We start from the raw sequence: 27889 nt of genomic DNA on the forward strand, positions 1-27889 counted from the left end.
AGTCCTCTCGGCAGCAGCAGCAGCAGGGAAGATGCCAGTGGAGATGTGCAAAATAAATAAGATTTGATCAGTTCAATCTGTAGCCCAAATCCATTCTCTTTCTTTCGTTCCTTTTTTTTTCTCCTCCTTTTCCTTTCTCCCTTTCTCCCCCTCCTTTCCTTAATCACTTCTTCGTCTTCTCCTCCTTCTTCGCGGTGGAGAGCCGAGCAAGCGGCGACGATGAGACGGTAAATTCAGTCACTCCCCCCCTCTCAGGCTTTCTCCGAGATCAAAGAGTCTCAAAGCGCAACTTTCTCGCTCGCTCGCTGGCTTGTTTCAAGCTCGTGGATTTGTGTGTTGTTGTTGCTGTTGTTGGGGGGTTTTTTGTTTGTTTGGTTTTTTATTGCGTTGGTAATAGTTTGTTCATTGTGCAAAAAACGAGGTCGATCCAGTCTCTCCTTCTCCTCCCAGCACTTAGTCTAAGAGCAAGGAAGCAAATCATAAAAAGGAGTAAAGCCCCCATACATACATATACACCGGATGGGAAATGTCAGTCACTCCTCCACCTTCCAAACAGTCACAGATCAAACAGTGTCACCACCGGAGAGGACTACTTTTCTCTCTTGCTCTCCCTTTTTTTTCTCTTCCACAAATCGAAGCTTCTTCTGCTACTAGATATAATGCAAACACATTTTTTATCATGGATATTTTTTGGCTGATCTTGATCTGCAACAGAAGAAAAAAAAAAAAAAAAAAAACAACACACACACACACACAAAAAAATTTGCCAAAACCAAGAAAAACCCCGGAGAGTGTGTGCAGAGAGGGAGGGGGGAGGAAGAAAAGACATTCACTGAGTGGGACAGATTAACGTGAACTGTCCCCCCCCCTAAACTCCTGGGAGAGAAAGAGATCCACTCTCCCTCTCTTCTCTTTTCACTGAAATATAACACACATTCGGATCCCAGGGCTCTCAGACAGTCTCAACTGATAGACAGACACATCGAGCTGCTTTTCCTGCTTCAGTTTGTTACTCCTCCTCCTCTTGCCCACGTCACCCTGACAATTACAAATAGGTCTCACACAAACCCATACCTGTCAATCTTTTTAATTGCTTTGTTTTCATTTTTTTCCCTTTCCCAGAGCTAAACAATATGACAAAAAAAAAAAAGAAAAAAAAAAAAGAAGTCTTAATACAGCACGGCATAAAAGATTCCTCATGTGAGACACGCGTTGAGGGGGTTGTTATTATAATCCACTTGCTAAAGTGCTGTGCAAGACGCATGTGCTGATTTAACTTCAGCAGAGGTCTTCTTCCAGCAAACTTAAAAAGAGAAAAAAAAAGAGGCAGGCAGGAGATGATACTTCGCCGTGGCACACGTCTACCCGGCATTGAATTAAAAATGATTTATGGGAGATTACAGTTCATCCTTACTTTAAAATACCAACAGATTGCAGAGCGAGAACTGCAGCATATGAAACATACTGCTAATACATTTTGCACAGTATGTGTCTGGGGATTTATATAATGTTAGCTGCGAGAACAGAAGGGTTCTTCCCTTTCATTTTTTTTTTTAAGTCAAGAAAGCAAATAAAAACTACCCAGCTGATTCCTAAAGGAAAACATTTGGAACTGCAGTTTTGTTCTTTTTCGGGCTGAAGGGGATTTTCTTTCTTTTTACTACTGCACAATTAAGCATTGAGCTGTTTATACTGGTAGGATGGAGTTAATTCTGGGAACTACACGCGACACCAGTGCAACATCTCTATAACACTGCCTCTCTCCACGCAGTTGTACCAAGTTGGGACCAGCGGCTCTATCACAACATTGACTTCGGGCCCTTGACCCAGTTGCTTCCCTGCGCAGGTTCCCTCACCCAAAAGTAATCTACAGCGAGAGGTGACTATTTTTTTTTTTTTTTTTTTTTTTTTTTTAAGAAGAAAGAAAGAAGCAAGGGGGGAAAGGAGGGTAAGATTTTTCTGGCAGTATCAGGGAGCGGGGGAAACCCCTGAGACCCAAGCAAACCGACAGCAGCCTGTTACCCTTCCCCTGCCGGCAGGACGGCGACGGCGGGAAGAGCTTCGCCCGTTTAAATCCCCTCCCGCGGCAGGCGCGGAGCCGCCGCCGCCGCCGTCTCGGGGTTGATTCGTAGCACCTTGCGAGGAAGTGAAACGTTTCGCACGGAAGGGGCGGAGCGTCCGCCCGCGGGCAGCGGCTCCTCGGCGGCGGCTAATAACAACATTAGGAGATTAGCTGCAACTTCTCCCCACTTCTCTAACCTTTCCCCGCCGATAATTTACTGTGCTTTCTTCCTGCTTTTTTTTTTTTAGTCCTCCTTTTTTTTTTCTTTTTTTTGGAGGAAGATACCTCTTTTTGTAAACTAAAGAAGGGGGCAGGGGGGGGTAATCCGAGGCGTTTCTCTCTGTCCGTCTGTCTTCCCCCCCCTCTCCCCCTCCCCTGTTTTTAAACCCCTTAGTCAGAGGCAGGGTGCAAACTAAAAGCCACCACCACCACGACCTTTAGGAGACAATCCGGCCCGCTGCACACCTGCCTCGCAGGCAGGCAGAGCAGGCAGGCAGGGGCAGGCACTGGCGGGACGGACGGCCGCAGGAGCGGGCCGGCCTCGCCCCTCGGTAGTGCCCACGGCGGCAGAAGACGAGCGGCTGCTGCAGGGGGACCATCTTGCCGCTGCTCCTCCGGCGGCGTCTCCGTGCGGCGGAGGGGCCGCCGGGGAGGGGAGGGAGAGCCTGCTGCACGGGGGCTCTGTTTACGTACACACATAGCTGCGAGCGGGGAGTTTCTCCTGCCGCGCGTCCTGCGAGCTGCCTGGAGAATCCCGAGCCGGAGCTCTCCCGAGCAGGGCGGGAGAGGAGAGCCGAGGCAGGGCATGAGTTTTAGCGCGAAAAGCGGCGCTTTGCTGAGCTCCCGGGCAGCGCGGTGGTGGTGGTGGCAGCAGCCGACCTGCGCCGCGGCGGCTCCCGCCTGGTCCTACTTCGGTGGCAGCTGGTCGCGGCCCATCCTGGACATGTCCTACTCCCGTCACTTTCTGGATTTCCAGGGCTCGTCCATCCCCAGCTCCATGAAGAAGCTGGTGGTGACTAAGCTGAGCCAAAACTTCAGGGAAGCGGTCACCCTGCAGCAGGACTCGCCCGTGCCACTCCCGGGAGACGGAGACCTCCTGGTCAGGAACAGGTGAGCTCCCGCCCGTCCCCCGCGCCCCGGCCCCGCGGCCTCCGCCGCCTCCTGGCACCTTATGGCCTGCCCTCTCCAAAATGCTCCCTCACTTCGGAGACCGGCTCCAAAGTTGTACCAGCCGCCATCTGGCGACTGTTAATTTCATTTTATTGGTGGTGTTGTTTTGAACGGCTGGTGCTACGGCCCTGTCGCCCTGTCCACGTGTGTGGGGGTGACACTTCCTCCTCCTCCTCCTCCTGTGGCGGGGGTGTTTGTGTTTGTCTGTCTGTGCGCGCTGCTCTCGGCGTGCGCCTACCCGAAGGAAGAGAAGCACCCCAGGGCCCCCGTGCCAAGGGGGGGTTGGGGGGCGGAAAGGCGAGTGTTACGTTCGGTGAGTGCCGAGCAGGGAGTGAGACGGCGGGAAGCGCTCGCAGGGCCCCTCCCTGGGCCCTGCCCGGGCTCGTTACACGCACGTAGTGCCCGGGGCGTGAGCGTGTCCCCGGCGCACCCGCACAAGGCCCCCCGGGGACGCTGCTGCACAGCGCCCCGGCATCGCGGTGCGCGGGCGGGCCTGGCCCGGCCGCTGTGTCCTCGGCGCGGCCCCGCTGCCCCGCACGGCGCTCTCCGGCCTCGCCCCCGTGCAGGCGTGACTCACCGGGGAGGCCGCGGGCCAGGCCCGCCGCCCGGGCAGCCCTGGCACCACCCCCAAGTCTGCGCGCCAAGCACGGGCGGCGCGGAGGGGGCAGGGCAGCCCTCGGCCTCCCTCGCAGGACGCGGGCCCGCGGTTGCTGGCGGCTTTTAGAGAGGAGCCGGGTCGGGCGAAGAGTGAGGACGTGACATTTTGCTTAGCATAATACACCGTAAATCCTACGCCTAGCGTGGTGAGCGGGCCGACCCAGCTCACCATGAAATGAAGACTCCGAGGACAAAATGTGCCTTCCCCCACAGCTGTCTCCATAAAACCTGTTTGTTCTCGGTGTCTCCTTCCTGGACGCCGCCGTTCCTTGCGCTAAAACTAAACCTTTTAAAGCTGAGAGGTTTCTCTGCTCACGAGGGGAATCCGAAACTCCGCGAACTTTGGAGCAGACTGCGTGGCTGGCATGGGAGAGAGCAGCGCTCTCAGCTTCTTGTCAAGCAAGGAAATCGTAGTAACACATAGCTTGCCATATTCGCCGTGGGAGCTTAAAGATGTTAAGCCGCACAAAGTTGGCTTGAGAACAATGCTACAAGTTCTACTAAGGCAGTGTGTGACTGTGCGTGTATGTGTGACGTACATGTATGTGTCCATATGTAACACACAAATACAGGCTGAAGAAGGGGTAAGGAGAAAGAACAGGGACTCCTCCAGGAGCTGACGAGAAAGCTGCAGTGGCACTTTAATTCGATGCTGACATCTCCCACTAGGATTTCTGAGACCAAAATTCCCTCCAAACCTCAAAAGTCTAAAATACTGTGTTGCTGCATCCACTGATGACTGAAACAGTAATGGCGTGAAAACAGTCATCCGGCTGGAGTTAAATTCCTTTCTGCAGAAGAGGTCGAAAGACTTGAGATACAAGTATCAAGTACTCTAGTAATGCAAGGCAGAGCAACATCCTTGTTTCTCAAATCCCCTCCCCCCCACACATGCACTTGGAGTCTTTCTCATCCCACCCCCCGCCCGCCCTCCTGTAAATTTTTAAAATTTATTCCTTTTTTTTTTTTCCTAACATCTTCCAATGTAACTCTTCCCTTCTCCCTCTCCTCCCTCCCTGTACTGGGTGGGCTCCCTGGGGTGCTCGTGGGACATGCACACTTCATGGTAAAAGGGCTTGTACCACGATAAAGGCAGGAGTTGGTCCCCAGTTTCAGGCAGGCAGTTGCTGGGCTTTAACACATCATCCTGTTACACACGTGTTCCTGTACTGGTACACATGCATGAGTGGGGATGAAGGGGAGGAAGAGGTGAGTGATGAAGTCTAGATGTAGAGTTCATGCATTTTGTATTCTTTTTGGCATTTCTTCTCTCTTTACTATTCTTTTCTGAAGAATATCACAGGAGACACAAAATCATGTTTCTAAAAAACATTTGCTATATACAAGCTGCAGCAGGAAGCAAGTTCTGAATGTTTCCTCCTCTCTTGTCACTCAGGAGAAGGACTATCCCATCCCGAAAGGATGAGTTCCTGACTCTATTTAGTTTTTTAAAAAAACAAACAACTAAGCTCAAATACCACTATACATTTTCTAATAGGTAGAAGCATACAATTAAAAACAAAACAATAAAAGACTTGCGTTCCAAGAGGGCTTTTGCAGATTTGTTCATTTTAGTCCCAGTCACGCCCATGAATAGTATTAATTGCTTTGAGCTTTTCATACAAAACAATCCTCATTCACCACAATAAAATCTGGTTTGGGATTTATGGGAATAGGAAATTAAAATCTGTGTGTGGATAGATATTTTAAAATAAGATGCAGTTAGGGGGAACTTTCTTCTCCTGTAGAGAGCTATGCCAGCAACTCTTATTTCTACTTTTTTTTTATACAGAAAAAAAATAACCCATCTTTCATTCAAAGATCCTTCAAAGCTAGGAATTAATTTAAGCAGGTTTTTTTACTGTGATTCTGTGTGGGAGAGGAAGGGGGGAAAGGTGATAAATCCTTAATGAAGCCATTTAAGTTTCATATGTCTGTTTGTCCTGTTTTCCGGGAGAGAAAGAGGGACGGGTGTGGAAGCAAGGGTTTTCCATTTTATTGCAGGAGAAGGGCCCAAAGGCTGTGAAGGTTTGGTCCTTCTTAAAGTTGTTGGGGGATTTTCAAGATTTTCTTGATGAAGTGACACATTTCATTGCCAAAATACCTGTAAGGATTTACTCTTGGGCTGGAAGATGGGAACAAAGTTTACAGAAAAGGGAGTAAGAGGGGTTGAAAAAGTTTCTTTTTTTGAACCGGGGACTAAAGGCATCACAGTGGGAAAAGTGGAGGGCTATTCCTACTGGGTGTTTGGTCTAAATAATGTTTTTCTTGTGTAGTACTGGTTTGGATGACTTTTGTTTTGTCTGTGTTTAGGGCTGTGATGCTGGTTTTCGGTGTCTCACTCTTTGTTGTGGTACGAAAAGCAGCATTTCTTCCTCTCGGCAGTGTCCTCCTGTTTTCTATAATAAACAGTTCGAGGGGTTTCAGCACTGTTGAGTATAAATAAAACGAGTGACTCAATGTGCATAATTATTTTGAGAAAAGCCAATCTCAAGGGTTTTTCATACACTCCCCGCCCTCCCCCCCCCCCCCTCAGGTTTGCATCTTGAAATGTAAAGGGCAAAACTCAACTAGAAACTTCGAAATTAAAAAATAGATTTAAAGTAAGAAAGTAAATGAAGGCAATGAAAAAAGATCTGGGAGGGCTTTTAAAACCCACTAGCACTTCAAATAATTGTTACCTCTGTGCTCTCTCCTCTCCTCAGTCTCAGAAGTTAGTAAGCTGATCTTCAACTTGTAATTCATACGTTTTCCTACTTTTAAAATCAAAATAATACGTGAAACTGCAGGCACATCCTAGCACCTCACTTCTGTCAGCTGGAATGACAAGGCAAATTAGACAGTGTGTTTTAATCCAGACGGTGCGTATGATCGTTTTAATGTGCAAGGAATCTAAGAGACTAAACAATCTTGTTAAAAAAAAAAAGGGGGGGGGGGGGGGGGGGGGGGGGGGGGGGGGGGGGGGGGGGAAGCCCATGCAATGCGACCAGGAGTTTTGAGTTTGCACACAATAAAAAGGAGGTTAAAAAAAAATAGCGGGGGAGGGCTAGACGGCAGGCTGTGTTGATTAATAATGGTGAACCCAGAAGCCCAGGGAGGATCATTTCCCGTGGCCCAGCAGCCCCGCAGAGACGGGGAGGGAGCGGCTGCGTGTACGCGCGTGTCTGTGTGTGTGCACGCGTGACTGCGGGGGGCGGGCGGGCGATGGGGACGAGCCCCCCGCGCAGCGGGGCAGCGCACACGGCTTTGTCCGCTCTTGCCCTGTCGCCGGCATCCCGTGCCCGGCCGCTCCAGCCCCGCGGAGATCCCGCATCCCCTGCCCGGAGCGGCCGGGCAGCACCAAGTTGCGCCGCGGCCCCCGCAGCCGCCCGCACAAGTTGCGGTGCGGCCCGGGCGGAGAAGGTTCGCACCCTCTCCGGTGCAGAACAAAAGCAGCCGTGCGTGTGCTGGAGCCCTGCTCGGCAGGCGGCTGGCCCCCGCACGACTTGCCCCTTCCCCGCACGCGAAGTTTTTGTCCTCAGAGTGTTTGTTCTACCTGCCTTTGTGCTCCGGCCGCCGCCGTGCACCGCCGAGAAGGGGAAGGTCTTAGAGAGACAGGGACTTGTTCTCCTGTCGCTGCGCTGCCTGCCCTTCTCGGGGTGCGCTGCCCCAGCCGGCGGCACGGCTGCTCCGCGTCCTGCCAAGGCGGACGCGCGCCGGGAGCGTGAGCGGGGCGGCTGAGCCCAGCGGGGAGCCCGGACCTCCCTTGCGGGTTGGGGTCGGGGGCAGAGCGGGCGCCCCGGGCTGGCCTCGCAGCTACCGAGAGCCCCGGCTGGGCGAAGCCGTGAGGCCGGTGAGGGGGCGAGCACAGCTCCCCAGCGGGCTCTCACCCTCCGCTCCCCTCCCCAGAAGCTGGGGTGTAAGAGCGGGAGGAGGCTGGTGCAGCGCCGGCACGTCTCGCCTGGCGCCCGAGGGACACGGCTTACCTCGGAAGCTGCGACTCCGTTACCAGTTTTTATACATCTTTTAGCACTCCTATACGGGAGTCATCTTAAAGCGGGATAATAGAAGATTTTTTGTATCTGCGAACAAGACGTAGGCATTCGTTGTTGCGGCAGAGCAGCGAGTTAAAGGCAGGAATACCAAGAGCTACAGTCACTTTTACCTATTTTTTGCATGGATATGTTTATGCTTACGAGTCTTTTTATACATAACGTTGGTGAAAGTTTGAAGCTCCCCATGCTGTAAAGAATGAAGGAAATCAAAAGGAGCAAAGCGGTTTTAGTTCTCCTCGCTCTGTGTGCAAGCAATTTAAAAGTACACACACATACGAGTTGAGCTTGTTGCTAACTGCAACAATTAAAAGTGCACTGTTTGCCTACTTCTGCAGCTTTTTCATGGTGTCAAGTACACCTTTTGGGTTGTCACATCCACGCGTAGTAACAGTCCTGGCACTTGCTGTTTCATGTGTTTCTTTTTTACATTTTCCAGTTAGCAGAACCTCCCTCAGTCTCTCTTCTTTTGCCTGTGGAAAGATACTGTTACTTAAAAAAAATAAATAGTCTTTGCATTTGAGCTAGATCATAACTTTGTTTTAGATATTATCTCCTAGTGCTTAATCAAGTTGTGAGAATGTCTCCATCTTTCTCTTAAAAAATAATAAATAAATAATTACCATCCATTTTCACCTGTTAGAGGTCAGTAGGACTTGATTTTCAGTTTTACAATTTTACTCCTTCTGTGCAAGGTTGTTTTGATGTGTTGCAAGTAATTTATATAAAGAAAAATATTTTAACATTGACATTAGCTACATCAAAAGGCAAATTTGCTGTAGTGACTCCATCAATTAAAAAGTACTTGCCTACAGTAACATGACCTTGCAAATGACATCGATAGTTAATATGATCATTAGTCATTAACAGTATTATTATATTCAAAAAAGTAAATTTGTTGCCAGAATCCACATATTTACCGCTCTGCATGTTTTATTCTTCAGTGTTTTCACATCTTGTATGAAGTGGTCAATTAATTTTCATGCTTTAATCTTTTAGAGATTTATTTTCAGCTTGTTTAGCTTGGTCAAGTGGACCTAAGGAAAACATAAAGGATTTTTTTTGTTTTGTTTCGGGCTTGGGTTTTACTTTTTACAGCTTTTTGTTGTTTCTTTTTGTTTAGAAAATTTGTCTGTAATTCTAGAATAACAGAATGGAAACTACGGAAGTCTGATGAAAGCAGTCTTTGGAGTGTACTCATTATTCAAATATGCAGATAATCGCAGCAAATCTTGTACTTGTCCCACAAATTTGGATTGAAGGTTTCTCATACAATGAAGACTTGGTGAAGGAGTAAATCTCGTTAATACATTTTTGTTTTCTTCTAGATTTGTCGGCATTAATGCATCTGATATAAACTACTCAGCTGGTCGATATGACGCCTCGGTTAAACCCCCCTTTGATATAGGCTTTGAAGGTGTTGGTGATGTGGTAGCATTAGGACTCAGTGCTAGTGCAGATTACACAGTGGGTCAAGCTGTGGCCTACGTGAAAGCAGGTTCCTTTGCTGAATACACAGTTGTGCCTGCCAGACAAGCAGTCCCTCTACCCTCAGTCAAACCCGAGTTTCTCACTTTAATGGTAAGTGGCGCAACTGCATACCTCAGTTTGAAAGAGCTGGGAGACCTGTCTGAAGGCAAGAAGGTTCTGGTGACAGCGGCGGCTGGAGGAACGGGCCAGTTCGCTGTGCAGCTTGCAAAGAAGGCAAAATGCCATGTAATTGGAACCTGCTCCAGTGATGAAAAGGGTGGCTTTCTGAAATCCATTGGCTGTGACCGTACGATCAACTATAAAACTGAAAATGTCGAATCTGTGCTTAGGAAGGACTACCCCGAAGGTGTGGACGTGGTGTATGAATCTGTTGGGGGAAAGATGTTCGACTTGGCTCTCAATGCCTTGGCTATCAAAGGGCGCCTGATAGTCATTGGGTTTATCGCTGGCTACCAAAACCCTACTGGCCTCCAGCCCATTAAAGCAGAGTTATTGCCAGCAAAACTATTGAAGAAGTCTGCCAGCGTCCGGGGTTTCTTCTTGAACCATTACCTTTCTGACTACAAAATGGCTCTGCAGCATTTGCTCAAGATGTATGAAAGAGGAGACCTGGTTTGTGAGGTGGACTTTGGAGACATGTCTCCGGAGGGCAAGTTCACTGGCTTGGAATCTGTATTCCGTGCTGTAGATTACATGTACATGGGAAAAAACATTGGAAAAATTGTAGTTGAATTACCTCACTCTGTCAACAGTAAGCTGTAAAAACAGAACAATGATATAAATCAGAAGAGAGAAAATGGGCACTTTATGCCTCAGATTTACTAGAAACAATTTCTTTTTTTAAGCTTAGTGATGGATATTATATTAAAAAGCAGCATTAAAGTGTTAATAAAAAGGGGTGGGTTTGTTGGCAGGGTTTTGTTTGTTTGTTGGGTGGGTTTTTTTTTGGTTTTGGGTTTTTGTTTGTTTTTATTTTCTTAAAAGTGTTGAAATCAGTGGCTGTAGCAGGGACATAATGGGCCTGTGTTTGATACTGTCACTTAGGTTAGCGTGAGACAAGAACATTGTTCCTGACAGAGTAAGTCTTGATGCAGAGGCAGATTTAGTCTGTCAGCCTGATTTGATAAGACTTCATATGTAGTTCAGCTCAGAAAAAAATCTTTCAGCAATTTTGATTCCCTGATTTAAAAATAAAATTGTTAGAACAAGAATAAGTAAAGAGTTGTATCTTTGGGCTGCTCTATTAATCTTTTGAAGTTTCTGGGAAAAAAAATGCTCTTGATTTTCTGTCACAAACATGATAATCATAATTCAGTTGCATCATGGATCATAGTAATATTCCTTGACTGGTTACACAGGGAAATTTATCCTCCAATTCTGATATGTCAGTAATATTAAGCAACTTGACTTTTTTTTTTTAATCCTGTATTTTGTAATTATAAACAGCTGTGCAATTTTCTTTTAAATCTTTAACTACAAGTTGCAATATAGTCTCATTTTGTTGCCTGCTCATTTTCCACTATTTCTGTTTATTGTCCAGTGTCCCCTTTAGTCCTTATTTAAAGATTATTGGAGTGGGATTTTGAGCCATGTTCATGTGTGTTCAGGCCCTGTATATTTTTTGAAGATTAAATAAAGTTTTAAAAGCTATTTAAATATTCGTGGCATTTATTCATATTTATATGTTTCTTGCTGACTAGCTCTTTTTCAGATATTCTGTTTTGCAGAGTGATTTGACTGATCATTCTTGAAGGGACTTCCCATAATCAGGCCGCTACTTCTACTTTTACCAAACACTGCATGTGCAGAAGCCCTGTTACAAACAGCAGGACCATTTTAAATATATAGTCGCAATACCTGGTACATGCACTGATGCTCAGCCATAGATTTTCTAGTGGGTGCAGTTAAAGGGTTTTGTAAAGTTTCAAAAATTCTTCCTCACCTAGTGGATAGCATTAATGGTACATACAGTGGGAATTCCAGCTAGAAGCATAATATTTTCCAGAACAATAAAATACTTGAAACTGCTTGCTCTACATCTTTTTTTCCATAGAAAACTTTTAAGATCTTAAAGGCCAATTTTGCCACATCTTTTGAAATTACATTCATTTGTATGCTGTTGAAGAGATGGAAATTTCCTAACATCATACGCCTCATAATAAACATAATGATAGACTGATAATGTCTAGGACTTGAAGGAAAAAATCCAGGGTAAACTTAATTTTAGGGCATTATTCAGGACTGACTGTACACAACATTTTTGATTGTAACATAGGAAAACATACATTTTATTCAGTAGTGCAGACAGGAAAATATTTTTAATTTTGATTTAGTGCATTCTCAATGTTTTTAGTACATATGTCATTAGAATCATAAAGAGTTGTGTACAATGGAGAACTGTCCCTTTCTTGAGCCATGACTGACTACTAGGTTTAGTCTCACTTTGGTGGATTTTGGGGAAAGGCAGAATGGATTGAGTCTTTGTTACCATTTTTCTCTTTTACTCAAGGTGAGCATCAAACCACCATGGTTTTTGTTTTAAGTAAGTTCTGCTGTTAGAAACGTAATTCCTCTTTCATCTCTGATAATACAAATATTGTGTTTTGCATAATTAGAAAGGTATATCAGCCTTCCAGCTGAATGCTAGAGAGATACAGTCAAGTACTATACATAGCATGCAAAGTTCTCAGCATTTTATTCCTAGGCACGTGATGTCTTTTCTTGTTCAGGGATAAGGTGAAGTCCTTGGTCAATAAATTCATCTTGAAAAAACAATGTTGTTTGGGATGTACTGTTGCAAATAAAAAAAAAAATACAATTGGTTTCATCTGTGATACATACAGAAGAGTTGCATGAGTAACAATTTTTTCAAATTAAATTCCTGCAGTCAAATGCCAAAACCCGTCCAAGTGGCCCAATTTTCAGATGTGTTGATCACTTGTCAGTTCAGTAGATTTGGTGATTTTGAGGCAGTGAATTCCATATGTTTTTGTCATTAAAAAAATCTTCCCGTAACAGGATTCTGTCTGGACATACATTCTACTTTCTTTTTAGTATGTTACTTTGTATATAACATTGCATACTGCAATTGCCCCAGGTTTCTTCACTAATCAAAATAGGAGAAGAGAGGAACCTTTGGAAGTTTCACACATATATATTCAGATATGACATGTTGTTCATTTTAATTTTGGCTTCAGATTGTTGTTTAGCACTTTCATACTGATCACAGAATTAATAAAAGGTTTACATTTGTTATATGCATAACTTGGATAGCCAATGTTCAAATTTCGTAGCCCTTTTGGTGTTTAGGTCAGGCTATGGTCACTGGGATTGGTTTTTTTTGTCAAATGTCTGTGTTAAGCTGAAGGGGTAGCTCAGGATCAACATGACAACTCTTCCATGAATGAATATGGAATGAAGAAGTAATTTTTGTTTTTAAAGATACGACTTTTATTCTTTAAATTGCTGAAAGAGAGCGTTATCAATGGAGAGAGGGTGAAAAGTATTTCTTAAACACGCAGATAAAGCCATTTTGATGAGTTTCATAATAAATTTTGGCTTGCAGCAAGTGTGAAAAAACTCAACTTCTCTTTATTTAAAAATATATTCTGCAAACTTACAGTTGTGAGAGCAGGGCTGACTTTGAATAAGTAAGCTATGATGGATTTAAATAATGTTTAAATATTAGATGGCTAGGAAAATGTATATGGCATGCACACACTGAGAGGTTTAAATGATGATAGGACATTGAACATACAAGGAAAAGAAATACTGTAGAGTCACAGCAAGGGATTAATAACAATACACTTAATATGCTTGCAAAAAAGGTGTATTAAGAGCTGTGTGCACAGTGGGGACTTAAATGATTAAAAATAATAATACATTTGCCTTGGAAGTACTAAGTATACTATATGTAGAGAGCAGGGATTTAAATAATAATACTATTAATAATAGCAGCTCATTGAGATGTGGTTGCTAGCACTACATCCTAATTTTACCTTTCTAAATGAATTTGCTACAGAGGAATCTGACATTGTTTGCTGAGGCTAATAACTGAATTTCCCTTCCCTACACACATATGCTTCCATGGAAAAACAACAAAGAACTAGATGAAGAGCTGGCTTTTTTCCTGAGTCTGTCACATGTGTGCATACGCACGCGCACACGGACACACACGTACTCGCTCTCTCCTGGCTTGCAACCCTCAGCACATTTTACAGATATGCTTCCTACTTAATTGCTATGCTGGATTCTCCTAATACCTTTTTGAATTAAGTTGGGTTTCTACCAAGCAATAGTTTGCTGTATGTTTGTATGCGTGCAAATGTGTGTAACGTATATACACATAAAATGTATATTTAGAAAGTGGATATGAGTAACTGCTGTGTCATGTAAATACAGATAATTACAATCTCTCAAGGAAAAGTTTGCAGATATTATATATATTCCTACTTCTGTCTGAGGAGTAAAGAAATTTCTCTGCTGAATAGCTGTTAGTATCTATTTTACAAGATTTACTCATTTTCAGGTACCTAATGTAGCTGCTAGCATGCATGCACGACAATACAATTTATATGGTAAATGGAACCAAATAATGGCTTCACTGAATGTTATGGCTGCACTGAAGGGAAATGTCACGGTAAATAGCTGCCAAATTATGGATCATGCCGAAGTGTCACAACTGCACTAAAGACAAATAGCACTAGAGGCTATTGCCACTGTGACGCTTTTGAGTTATGAAGAAGAGGAGCAGCCTGATGTGAGCCTCTTTGTGTCCTCATTATAGCAAAGGGTTACTGGTGCAGTGTACAAGAAAACCTAGTCCTACGTGGTGGCTAGTTATTAATCTGTTCTTTTCGAATCTAACAGCTGTAGCAAACCAGAAAATCTTTTCCTTGCTTTATGAATACATATAAACACATACAAACAAAGAGAAACCTGCAGGTTTTATGAATGTAAATGTGTACAGGAAATGACTAGTAATGGAAAAATGTTGTAATAAAATAATCTAATCAAAGAATATTATTAAATTTAATATCGTATGTGTCTGAAAGCTTTAGTTGCTTCTTATGCAGATAGATGTGTGAAATATAAGCAATAATGCACTTTCTCTCTTTGTAAAGACTTGAGTAGTAAGGACATTACCAACTAAATTGCTTCTTCTAAACTGAAGTGTGTCCCGGTTTCTTTCATTTTAATGGGAGGGTAATAAAGATGAAAGACTAACATTTTAACTGATGGATCCCTTAAGCTACAGAATAGAAATTTATTATGTTTTGAGGGAATATGCTAAATCCTGAAATGTGGAAAGAAGCAGGGAAATCCCAGGTAAAATAAAACCAATCTAACCTCTTTTTTCATTGTTATTATTATGACATACTTTTATGAGTGGAAAACTACATACTGCTCTTACTTAAGCTGAGAAAACAACACTGATCTTTCTTTTGGGAAAAAAAAATGGGGGGAGCTACTTGGAAAAAAAAAGATTTGGAAATGGAGGGACATCACTCAGCAAGTGGTCGCTTCTCTCTGCGATCACTTTTCAAATCCTGCCTGCAGTGTTCAGGGAAGTGAGTTTGATGCTCTGCACACTATTGTACACACCACAAACGTACCATCCATAACACAGCACAATTGTCAGTTGCTGTTTTACAGAGGGGCCAGGGCTGAACAATCATGGTGGATAAATTACTTTTCTATTCTACAGCAAGTGGCTTTCCTACCATGTGAAGCTTAAGGTCACTGGCAGGGCAGCGAGGGGGAAGCTTATATATTAGTTAAAACTAATGCACTAATAGTGTTCAGATAGAGGAACTAAACCAATTAATTAAAGCTAGGTTTGTTCTTTGAGACGGTGGGAGATGACTTGGAGAGTTATTGTACCAAGAGACACGCACGTATATGTATGTGTATGCATTTTACTTTCTTACCACTTCACTTCTTGCTACAATATTCCTGTAGATAACTTGTTTTATTCCTTTTTTTCTTAATATCTACATTAAAACCTTCATAATTCATGATTGAAGAAATTCAGATTTCAGAAATAAGAAAATGTTCTCCAAAGATTTTAAAACTTTAGTAATACATTCTGCTTACAATTTTTACAGTGTAGTCTAAGGGGGGAGGGGAAGAAAAACCTGTCAAAAATTAGGTAACATCCTTGAATGGCAATTAGCATGCCCAGGATTTATTTTATGTGCAATGCAGTTGCAAGTAGCTGCTTCTTATTAAATGAAAATCCTGTATTATGTACTTCAGGAACATTCCAACTAATGAGTATGTAATGTCCTTAGTGTAACACAGAACTTCTTTTTGTGTTCACAACCACAAAATGCTGGAAACTTGACAAATGATATCATTTAAGACAGATGCCTGCCTTAGGGACCTGTTTTTTGGCTTCCTGTTTCTGGTTTTTATTTCAATAACATTTGTAATTGCCACAGGATCTGTACCTGCATAGTGTTTTAACTCCTTCACATATGCCCCAATGCATTAACTCCTTGAGTAGGTACCCGGGAATATTTTCTTTTTTCTTCTTCCTTTTTCCTCCCCAGCTGGTGTGTTCTTCCTGCCTCTCACAGGCGCAGATACACACATAAATAAAAGCTGGATCTTATTAGACCAGATGAAATGGTAATGTCAGAGGGGGTAAACACTTACTGCACTTACTGTGTTTTCCTAGTGCAAAAGTACATCTAGACCAGGCCCAAGGCAAAACCCAAGAAACTCTGAGGTACAGCCTGCTGATTCTCAGTGAGAGACAGAATTCTGTGTACATGGCTTAGGCACACAATACCTTGATCTCAGTTATACTTTCCAATGTATATTTCCCCTTTAAACTCACATTCTTTACTTAGGTTATAGGGCAGGAGGATTTTTGACATCACTTCAATTGATGCTGGTTATAAGGGGCATTTTGGCAGTGCTGGTTCAACGCAAGTTGTAAGTTGCTGTGCCTCCAGCAGAGCCTGCTTCATGTAAAGCCCTTATCACAGGACAAGAGCAGTTTTCAGCTCCCCAGGCACTCAGCATGGATCCTGGCAGGCTGCAAGAAACCTTCCCACAATCCATAACAGCTCAGAGGTTTTGGTGGTGGCTTATAGCATGTTGTTTCTCTGACTTTTTTTGTAGGTCTTACAAAAAAACATAATAAATGTGCTGTGTACAAGACGCTTACATGAGTCTTTGTAGGGGAATTTTCACTGAGCCACTTCACTAAGTACTGCAGGGTGGAGTAATAACAAAAAAAGGCTCAGAAAGAGCATGAGCTCTTGGCACCTGTTCTTCAGATGAAACTTTTCTATTTGTCATAAGCAGTTAGCTATCTGGGACTTAACAATGTTTTCTGATGTCATTTTGAAGCAAAAACTCTGCATTCAAGCCTTCTTTCATATGCAGACTGGTTGCACCTGTAGTCCTAAGACCAGTTTATCCCATGAAGTGCTCAACAAACATATCTTTCTTCAGAACTGGAGTTGATGACTCTAAAAACCTCAAGAAATGTCTCTGTTTGCTGCAAGACCAGACAGCACATAATAAAAACCTACCCTCCAGGCTTTCTGTAAGAGGAGGGGGAAGTCTCTCTCTTCTGTCACAGGAGGGAGGTCAAAAGGACCAAGCGAGTGCCAGACCAAGTCACTTCTGCTGTTCTAGGGTTCATTTTCAGAGAAAGTAGGCAGGCACACAAATCTCATTATGCGTTACGAGGATCTGTGCAAAGGCTTCTTGTGCTCTGTCTTAAAACCATACCCCTAAGGGACTCATTCACAAAGGGAATAGAAGGAAAGGAAATTTGTATATTTTCTGGAAGCAGTAAGACATGACATGCAGTGCGGTTCTGGCTGATTACAGCATGCCTCAGGTGAGCTGGGAGGCACGAGGCTGCCAGCCAAGTGATTTCAACCACCCAAGAAAGAGAACTCTACAGAAATGCATTGTGTGGCATGTCTGATTGCTACAAAGAAAAACACTCCGGCTTCATTCACATTGGCATGGCATTATTGGCATGACTGTTCCTGGCAGCCTATTGGAAAGTTTTATTTGCATCCAGAGTTTTGAAAGCCATTTCATAACATTAAACAAGAATAATGATGAAAACGCCTGGCTTATTTGCCCCTTGACACCTATGTGTAATCCCTCATTGAAGCCCTAATGAGGGGTTCTCCTTGGGTCGTGTTACTTTCAAAATAACCCCTGCATACAAGTAGCATAATGTACCTTTCCTTCCTGCATAGGGTGTGGCAAGAGTAGCCAGATGAAAGTGAATAACATACATTATTTTTCCTGTATCCTGAGTAATCGAGATGCAGTGTCAGTTACTGTATCATTTGACTTCTTACTGAGCTGGGAAACCTCAATCTGCTATCACAAGTGCCTACAAATAAGAGAGATATTGAGTCAGTTTCTTCTCCTGGGAATGTAAATGAGGAACAAGAATAACGCTCTTGAAACAGTGTAAAAACAGTCTCTGAGGAGAACCTGGCTCTTATTTCTGTGTGTGTTCATGCTGCTGGAAAAAACAGTTCTAACACACAGACCTGCCTAACCTCAAGCTGTAGTGAAATTTCCCAGGGCCTCCAGATAACTCCCAAAGTCTTGGGAAATTCAGTTCAGTGTTTGCTGTCAGTGATGTTGTAAGAGCTATGGTGGCAATGGCAGCAGCTTTGCAAGTTCTGAGCTCTTGGATGATGGGTGGTGGCAAAGCAAACCTTGCTCTGGAGGAACTGCTAAAAAGGCAAACCTCCAGTTCCCAGGTATTCTTCTGTAAATGAATTGGGCTGTGAGGGACAGATTATTGTCCATCCTAGTTCAAAAAACAGCTTTTCCCCTCACTCCTGTAAGTCACAATCTTAACTTACTTGATAGCTACTTTTTTCATCCCTTCTCCCTCTTTCTCTCTGCCTCTCTCCCTACTCCCAACAAAAAATAAACGGTGAAAATAGTAATAGAGAGGGGGGCTGCTGGAAGTGTTTCAAGCTTTTCTCTCCCTTTTCAGCCGGGGGTAGGTCAAGTTGTCTTGTAATATATGTAAACCTAAAAAGCACAGAGGTTTGCCTATATGCTCTTGCAACGAAATTTGAGTAGATTTATGGCACATATATACAGTTTACATATTACCACAGAAACAGATAATTTTTCTTTTCAACGTGAGAGATCTTTTTTAGCTACTCGGGGGAAAAAAACCCAAAACAATCCACCAAGATCTTTTTCCGCCTGTGTGATTTAATTTTCAGTGTCTTTCATTCTGTTGATGTGATGAGGCAACTTCTTTTGCATTTCTTCTTTTCTTGTTTGTGAAAAGCTGCCATGTTCAGCAGTCACAAAACACGCATCATGGTGCAAAGAGGAAAGAGCCAAATAGTCCTCCTTTTCCACAAACTTGAAATTGTAGCAATGCAAAACATTTCAGCATTGGGTCACATGGTATGAACTAGAATCCTGCTAGATGAGTGGTGGGCTGTAGACAAAAGATGCTGTAGAGACGAGGGTTGTATCTAGCAGGAGCAAAAAAGGGATGTTGATAGTGGTGTCTTCAGGTGACTGGAGAAAAGCCAGTCTGCTTCAGCTCAGATGAGTTCAGGCTTTCCCCCCTCCCATGTACATCAGATACAATCCTAAATCTAACAGAAGTGCTTCACGAATATACTGCAGTGAGCACTAATGCCAGTGTCCTTGCTTTCTAGATTATTTTATTCCATCTTCCTGGCATTATGTCACATTTTCAACTAATTACAGACAATGCAAGGTGGGAAGGTGAAAGCAATTATTTCTTTGCTTCCAGAAATAGAGTCAGAAGTTTAGCAGTCATATATAAATGGCAGCAGTACCTCTTTAACATTTTCAGTAAACAAAATTTTGATAGTGCCTTCATGATGGCTGGAGGGGAATGGTCATTCAGGCCATTCTCATAATAATTTTTCCAGAGTACAGCTGACAACCATACTTATCCAAATGATGGAAAGGTTTCTTGGTCCTTGAAAACTACCCATACTGTACCAGAGAGAATATAGAGAATGTTGCTGTTCCAGTGCTTTCCTATCTGCCACACAGTAGAGTGAAAAGGTTGAACAACCCCCAGTTCTGGCAGTTGTACATCAGGCAATATGAACGAAGGTCTGAAAACAAGCATATTTGCTCTAAGAATCTGTCACTCCAAGAAGATACAGTTTCAGAGTGTTGTGGGTGACTTAATCTCTTCGTTCACTGCTGTATTTAAAAAAACCACTTACCCTCACAGTCCTATGCTCTGTCCCAGGGTTGCCCATGTTCTGTGCCTGGCAGGCTGGCTTTGCTCTGAAGTGCACCAGCTCTCCATACCTTGTATATTTTAATGCCGACACTGATCTTCAATCAGCCTTGCTCTGGCCTTCCAGTGAAAATATGCCAAAATGTCATAGGTTTCCAAATGAAATGCAAATACTGAACTTTCTGAAATTTACTGATAGTATTTTACTCCTTTACTGGATCTGAACTGTACCAATGAGGCACATCAGAAACAAGGGTTTAAGGTTCCTGACAGCAAAGGTCTTTGCACTTGCCACTCCACAGGTGTCTCAGCTGGATGGTCTGTGGCACCTTGATGATCTTAAAGGTCTTGTCCAAACTAAACGATTCTACAGTTCTACCTCCCATGAGGAGTATGAGCCCCCTGCTTGCTTGCTCAGTCAGCACAATGCAAAAAAGCAATGAAATACTCGAAGTCAGGTCAGACTACCTTTTGTCATACGTAACTGTTATTACATAGATGTCACAGAAGCAGGTGCAAAATAAATACCTGGATAATGGAAACCATTTGCTTTGCCTTTAGCCACAGGCATCAGGTCTGATTTACTTGTGGCTGGCAGCTAAGAGAGCAAGGGAGAGCCTATAGGTCCCTACAGCCAGGCTCACTTTTATTTGCTCAAAGATGGGGAAAGATAGCCACAGTGGAAGCTGCTCCAGAGGAGATCATCTTATTTTTCACCCGTGCCCTCTTCCTCATGTTCCCTACTATTCTGCCAGAGCAGGGAGATTTAGCTGAGCCTTGAATCCATGCTTATGCACTGCCCTTTCATCATTTGGACCTTGGTGGATGTACACAATCTGGAGCAGTCTTTGCTCAAGGCAAACAAAGTAAAGGAGGAGAGTGACATTTCAGTCTTTCATTGCAGAGTCATTCAGGTCACTCACAGAAATTATAGACACCAGCTCCAGCAATGTTAACAGCCAACTTTAGATTATTAACCATCCTTTTGATAGCAGTGCATTTATGGTGCCAGTGCACAGAGAATTCCTCCAAATTACAGGGTGTCCTAACACAGCCGGTCAAACCACATGGACCTCTTGATGCAGTAAGCAGTATAATTAAACCTGTTTTCTCATTTGTACTTTCCTAGCAGCACTCAAAATATGCTCTCGACCACTGAATGCTGCTCTTTGCATCAGGCTATGAAAAGAGATAAGAGCGAAGGGTGCCTTAACAATAGCTCATTAAGAAGACATCAACCATTTTCTTTTATTGCATTATTTATATTTTGGGTGATAATACAACACTTTTTCCAGGGCAAAGTGCACTCAAGAAGCTTATTGGCCTGTAGGTGGTTTCATTTGATTAGATTTAGAAGGGGGAAAGCTACAGAAATTTCTTTTACCTGCTGTTTTCCTGAAAGACCTGAACTTTTTCTTACCCTCATCAGGCCATATATTGTCAATACCTTTGAGATCCACCAAACTTCATTAGCCCTTTCAGATGCTTCTGGGAAGGGCAGTGACTGTTTTTTATCCCCTAAGGCTCTAGAAATTCTTCGCTGAAACAATCACTGGCATGCCTGGTAGGATCCATTTTTTAATATAATGACCTTCTGTGTACAAGCAAACAAACATGAAGAGGACCTAAACATTTAGATCACAAAGCTATTTTCACACAAAGGAGTCCACGTTAAAAAAAAAAAAAACCTCAACCAAAAATAGTAAAAATACAGATAATGGTCATGAATGCTTATTTTCATTCCTTAAATTGTATTTTATAGTTAGTTGAGCACTCCATTAATTATAGTCTTTCCTCATACTTTTTCTTTATTCCCCTACAGAGCTATTTTCACTGTCTAATGCTGCTGCTGTACATTTTGGTACCTATGTAAAGATCCAAGAATAAATTTTGGCCCTGACCATGGAATATTTACTCACTTTGAAATGTAAGTATAAGAAGTGGAACTGATTAACTGGAAACTGCAAGAGCTGAGAATTCCTTACTTACTATAATTCAACTTCTGTCTCTTTAACTTTTCTTTCTTTTGCTTCTCCGCTATAAATAATACTAATGATTATTGTAAAAAAACAAAAACCCAAAACCCAACAACAAAACAAAACAAACAAAAAAAACCTCCCACCCAAAGCTGGGAGAGGCAGAGGGGATAGAAATTTTCAGACATTCCAAAGAGAACACGAGAAAATTTAGGTTGAAAATAGAGGCTATGGCATCTAAGGAATGTATGCCAGGTCTCCTCCTTGCTGTGGAGAGGGACTCTGTTAGAGTTCATAGGGTGTGAATGGATCCCCATGCCTGTATGTAAGAATTAATTAAGAGACCAGACAGCTCTAGAAAGAACTGCTCCTCATACTCTTTAAGCCCTGAAAGTGTCCACTAAATATGCTTACTGTGAAGAAGAATGGCATCTTAAAACTAGCTGAGAAAACACTGTTTAAGGTATTAATATAAAGTACAAGTACCTTCAGTATCTGAAAGAGTCTTGTAGCTAAAAAAAAAACAAACACCAAACCCAAAGAGATATGGGCAAAAGATTTCTGATTTTCAAAAGACTGTATATACTATTCACTGCCTTTCTGAATTACAGATCACTAAGATCTCCACCCAGAAATGCAATGTACTGGTATTCATCTTGTCGATGATATATACTCAGAGGGCTATTTCTCTAATTGATGGCTTCATCATTCAATTCAAGATGCATAAGGATAGCTATTGTTATCTAACACTATCATATGTTCCTATTGTTCCACACTTCCCTCCTTGTCAATAGCATCCAAGATATCCTATCTAAATCTTCTAGATAGCAAACGAAAGGTGCATTATTTGTTGACTCCATACATCGCATTATTAAGCATTTGTGAGCAACCTGCACATCTCCCCACTGACATCTTTAAATATTCAATTAAAATCGGACAAGAGAGTACACCAATACAAATAAATACTCAGTTATACGAAGGCTTTGCATTGAATTCTTAAATTATTCTAATACAGGTGCTTGCTAGCAGGCATTCAGTTGAAATCAGGACAGTGATGCGAGTGTGAGAATGAATGGTGTATAAAAGGGAGGAAGGCAGATTGCTTTATGGCGGAGTCATGGCAGAGGTTTGACAGGAAATGCTTCTCCCAGAACAGCTAAGCAGGGAAGGAGAACCCTATTATATGGATGAGCGGGGCCAGCACTGGCATCTTGTCATTCTAACTTGTATAAGTAAGCAAGCTTAATTGCTCCTTGTCTTTTCAAGATGACTTTCCACCAACAATCTCATTATCACACACATATGTTTATTGCACATATTCAAGTCCCTTCGTGCAGACCTGAATGCAATGAGGAGAGCAGCAATATTGCGTTATCCAGTAGCATTGTGTTTCTTTTTTTTTTTCCCTTTAACCAGACTGATGTGACCTGCCTTCTCCTTCTGCAACTAACAGGGTGACCAGAGGCAGTGGAATGTACACCAGGACTGGAAAGAATAGAACCAGAGGGAAAGCAAGCTGTCAAGAGAACAGTGTACTGAAGAGGAAAAATGTAAAACATGACTTCTGTTTACCATGATTAATATGTAAAGTTAACATGTTTGTCATGGAATATATTAATATGTATGTTTTCCCATTATGTAGATCTTTTCTTACATTACTTATTGGAAAGGGATATAATCACAATGATGGGGCAAGAATGCCACTTAAAAATTAGGTGATGCCCAGTCAACATAATATAACCACTAGAGTGTCATTTCTGATTTAGATGTGGTGATACAGTATAATTGCCACTGGGAAGAAATTAAAATGGCTGTTAGTGATAAATAAAATGACAAGAAGGAGGATCCTCCTTCACATGTAATTCCAAGCAAAATACAGCTGCTGACTTCCTTGAGCACTTGGTGCCGTTCATTGATAAAGAGGAAACAAGCAGGTTTTGTGCAGCTGCATGGCCATAAGAGCTGCCCTGTGCTTTCCCAAGCTCAAACATAGACGCCATAGGTCTAACAAGATTTCACCATGCTATTTCCACTCAGGGGAGGTGTAATAGTGAAGCTCGCATGAAGTGAGTATTAACACTGCTCTAGCACAAAGCACTGTAGCTAGCAAACAGAAAGATAAGCAAAACCAGAGTAAAGGCAGGGAAACAACAGTGCAGGTGGATACTTTTCAAAACCTCCAAATACTCCTGCCTTGTCTCTGTAAACATAGGCAGCCTTAGCTCACGGATCAAAAGACCTTCATACATTTGTTTTATATCATAAATGTGTCGAGAATGAGCTACACGAAGCATCATTCACTCACTACACATGGCTTGTTAGCCTAGTCAAGAGCATCTTTCAACTCATTCACACATTAAAAGCCAGGAAATCAACATTTGATTACTAGTTCTAACATTAAGATCAAAGACCATATCTTCCCATCTGTGAAGAGCAAGAGCCAAATTGCTTTCTCCTCTCTTTGCATTTCCAGAAGAATTGAAGAGTCGAAACACAAAATCAACGTTATACTCCACATCCCATGAATAACACAGTTCCAGCCTATAAAAACACAAATCAGCCACTATAACTTACATACATTTTCTTGGAAAGAAGTATAATTGAATCTGTAGTCACATCTTCACAATACTCCCAGTCTGCAGTTATCCAAAGCTCAGAGTGGTTTGATCCACAGGTGTTATCCTAATGTATAAAATTACAACACCTCTTAAAAGGGAAAATACCATATATCTGCCATTTGCTCTTCTTTTGGTATCTTCAAAATCAGATGGTGGTGTAAGTGTTATATTAAATGAAATCACTAACTTAAAACCACAAAACCAAAACTGAAACAGGCAGGGTAAGTCAATTTTATTTCATTATCATAGTTAGGTTTTTACTTACCTGTCGGTCAAAGAAGCTTAAAAATATAAATAAATAAAAATCAGCCTTAACCTGGAGAATAAGTCTGTCCACTTTCAGGTGAAACCTGTTTGTTGATTCTGTTCTAGCTAATGCAAGATCTTCTTCAGGGGGTTTACTCTTAGGCACATGTAGCCAAACCATAGCAGGGGCAGTGAAAGAAGAGAAGGTGAAAAAATGTATAAGGTGTAACATGCTTTCTAAAATACGGCAAATTAACACAGAAAAGACCCTAGTGAAACAGCTGAATCACTGACCTAGCATTTTGAGATACACAGAATTGGGGTTTTTTGGTGGTCTGTTTTACTACACAGCATGTGAAAGGAGTGCAGAGCTCAGCCAGCCCCCAGCTAATTGCTTTGACTCTTTTGTATGAAGATAATTTGCTGATAAATTGTTACAGACACATTTGGGCAACAAGTTTTTATAGGATGCCTGGTGCTCTTTATAATGCAATTAGTGTTATTTAATATACATGTTTTCTTATGCATTGTTGTTCTTTCACTGGCAAACAATAACAATGAAATCTGCACCTTCAAGTGGCTGAATCTTTCCTCATGTTTCCTGGATTTGAGCTGCCTTTTGGGAGCAGAGTCATCAAAGGAAAAAGCCTACCTAATGTTTAGTAAAGGGCATTTTATTTTAATGTCTGTTTGGGAAAGTTAGAAGAAGAGAATGTGGACTGAGGTTGATCTTCTTCCTTTGCCAGCTTTACAAAAGACACTGAGAACAGTTTATTTTAGAAAGCAAAGCATTTTCATCTGCTCCAAAGGAGCTGCAAAGAAAAGCCTTCCTGTGAGTTCACATGTTGAAAGACTCCTTGCAGTATCTGCTCAAGCATGCTGTGGATAGGTAATGAAAAACCACCAATTCAGACATCTCCAAACCTCTGCTCACCCGTAAAGTATCAAGGAGGCACCAGGTCTGCATCTCTTCGAGCAGTGGTAAGGTTCTCCAGGTGACAAGTTCTCCATGTATGTGTCCTTTTGTGCAGGACACACCCCTACCATCAGGTACTGCAATGGTGCTACATGCCTGGTCTACCTTTCAGCCATGCTGACATTTGTGTGCAAGGTGTCCCTCCCTGTACCATGGGGGACCCAGTCTGGTAGCCCTGAAAAAGAAGTGTTCTGAGCACCTACCTGAGATGCAAGCAGGGAACAGACTTAAATTCGTGTCTTCCAAGGTGATTCAAATGCACAATTTTTAGAAGCGTCCTAACCACAAAAATACAGGGACTTTTTTTTTTTTAATAGGGATACCCCTTTTTGAAGCTATTCTGCTTACCATAAATTAAATGTAGCAGGAGATCTCAGACACCCTGTTCTTGACTGGCCATCATAATCACTATACCTGAAAGCCTCTTTCTTTCTCACTAGCTGCAGTGCTTTCTTGTGCATTACCTTATTTTATAGGATCTCTTGCACAAAGAGTAGAGGTGCTGCTCTGCTGCCTGAGAGTCCTGTTAGCACAGTATTTGATTCACAATTTCCCACCCTGTTACTACTGCCTCAAACTACCTAAAGCTTTACATCTGGACACCTATAGGAGCAAACAGATCATGATCTAAGCACTTTTAGTACCTACATTTGACGCAGAAAGTATTATTCACTATTCAGCAAAGGCTCTGGGTCCTAGATGTGCTCCAGAGACTCAAATGAATCAGGAAATGGAGCTCAAGTTTCTTCTCTCTCCTGTGACCATGCTAACAACTGAGCTAAACAGTTATGCTCAGTCTCCCTGGCCTAGTAAATGTTTAAATCCCACAAAAAACACATCAGCAAGAATCCCTGAAACAGCCCCACCCCAAAGCCAGTTATGCAGCCTGTTGTGACAATCCTCAGTGGCTCTGCCTGGGACCACTGTGGCTTTCACAGGTGAATCAGCAGCAGGAATTCCTTCAGGTAGTGTGCAATTACCAGGACTGGAATTTAACCAGAATTATCACCCATATCCTGTGAAAATTCACAGAATCACAGAATGGGTAAGGTTGGAAGGGACCACAGCAGGTCCAACCTCCTGCTCTGATCCAACCTCCCTGATCAAGGAGGGTCTCCTAGACTGCATTGCACCGGATCAAGTCCAGATGGTTCTTGAACATCTCCAGTGAGGGACACTCCACACCCTCTCTGGGCAACCTGTTCCAGTACATGGTCACCTGCACGTAAAGAAGGACCTGTGAGTCCTGGTAGGTGACAAGTTGACATGAACTGGAAATGTGTCCTTATGGCCAGGGATTCCTTGTGTGGGATCCTGGAATGCATTGCAAAGAGTGTGGCCCACAGGTCAAGGGAGGTCATCCTCACCCTCTACTCAGTCCTGGTGAGGCCACATCTGGAGCGCTGTGCCCAGTTCTGGGATCCTCAAGACAAGAAGATACTGGAGAGGGTCCAGTGGAGGCCACAAAGGTGATTTGGGATCTGGAGCATCTCTTTCATGAGGAGAGACTGTGGGAGCCGGGGCTCTTTAGTCAGCTAAAGAGAAGACTGGGAGGGGATCTCATTAATGCATGTAAATGTCTCCAAGGCAGGTGCCAAGAGCATGGTGCCAGACTCTTTTCAGTGGTGCCCAGCAACAGGACAAGGAGCAATGGCCATGAACTAAATCACGAGAAGTTTCACCCAACATGAGGAAGAATTTCTTTACATTGAGGGTTGCAGAGCACTGGAACAGACTGTCTGGGGAGGTCATGGAGTCTCCCTCGCTGGAGACATTCCAGACCCACCTGTGCACATTTCTATGTAAGCTGCTCCAGGTGATCCTGTCTTGGCAGAGAGGTTGGTCTAGATGATCTCCAGAGGTCCCTTTCAACCGTAACAACACTGTGGTTTTGTGATTCTGCCCATTGCCTTTTGTCCTGTTACTTGGCACCACTGAGAAGAGCCTGGCTTCATCTTCTTGACACCCTCCCTTCCCTTCCTTAACAATCACTGCCAATCGGGACCTTGGCTTTGCACCTTGCTGAGAGAATTGCAAGGTGTCTTCAGTGGGGTGTTTACTCCAGGGAGATGGTGTGGGCCAAGCAGAACACTGGGGGGAAGTCCTGCCTGCTAGCTCCTCAGTAGAAGCTCTTTGTCACCCTCCCCACAAAACTCCTGCCTCACCCCAGCCCAGTTCAGCCTGGTAATGTCTATGGATTATTTTTTTAACCACAGGCCATAGCACTGTATATTTATGAAAGTACTTTATAAAAGACTTTCAGTTTTCTATCCTGAAGAAATACCCAGAACCTTTGCAAACTTTTTACTTCCCTGCTCTTTCCCACATGCTGCATGACCAGTTTGAAGTACAAGTATGAAAATGCACCAAATCATCCCAGAAAATTCCCTGTACCTAATTTCATTTTTTTCCTAAT

The 27889-nt window shown here is 43.0% G+C and overlaps 2 protein-coding genes across 6 annotated transcripts in view; one reads left to right on the plus strand and one right to left on the minus strand.

Moving 5' to 3' along the window:
• The window catches only part of TSHZ1 (teashirt zinc finger homeobox 1), a 57014-nt gene extending 54890 nt beyond the window's left edge, over nucleotides 1–2124 (minus strand). The window contains exons 1-2 of the mRNA XM_032120636.1: nucleotides 2023–2124; nucleotides 1–650 (exon numbers count right to left, since the gene is read on the minus strand). The exon at nucleotides 1–650 is cut by the window's left edge and continues 630 nt beyond it. The gene's annotated coding sequence lies outside the window, so the exon portion shown is untranslated. The remainder of the gene's footprint in view (nucleotides 651–2022) is intronic.
• Nucleotides 2125–2208: 84 nt separating this feature from the next.
• ZADH2 (zinc binding alcohol dehydrogenase domain containing 2) overlaps nucleotides 2209–27889 on the plus strand; it is a 34091-nt gene continuing 8410 nt past the window's right edge. Inside the window, exons 1-4 of one of the 5 annotated variants that reach the window (XR_004242329.1) lie at nucleotides 3084–3172; nucleotides 21480–21584; nucleotides 23050–23183; nucleotides 25244–25478. Coding sequence is in view for 1 of the 5 variants with exons in the window: in XM_032120648.1 (XP_031976539.1) it covers nucleotides 2868–3172; nucleotides 9249–10173 (1230 nt within the window). In the remaining 4 variants the exon portion in view is untranslated. Of the gene's footprint in view, nucleotides 3173–9248; nucleotides 11070–21479; nucleotides 21585–23049; nucleotides 25074–25243; nucleotide 27889 lie in introns of those variants that run through there. The other 4 variants (XR_004242328.1, XR_004242330.1, XR_004242327.1 and 1 more) reach the window with 4 other exon arrangements.

This window comes from Corvus moneduloides, chromosome 1, assembly GCF_009650955.1.
Source record: "Corvus moneduloides isolate bCorMon1 chromosome 1, bCorMon1.pri, whole genome shotgun sequence".
NCBI lineage: Eukaryota > Metazoa > Chordata > Aves > Passeriformes > Corvidae > Corvus > Corvus moneduloides.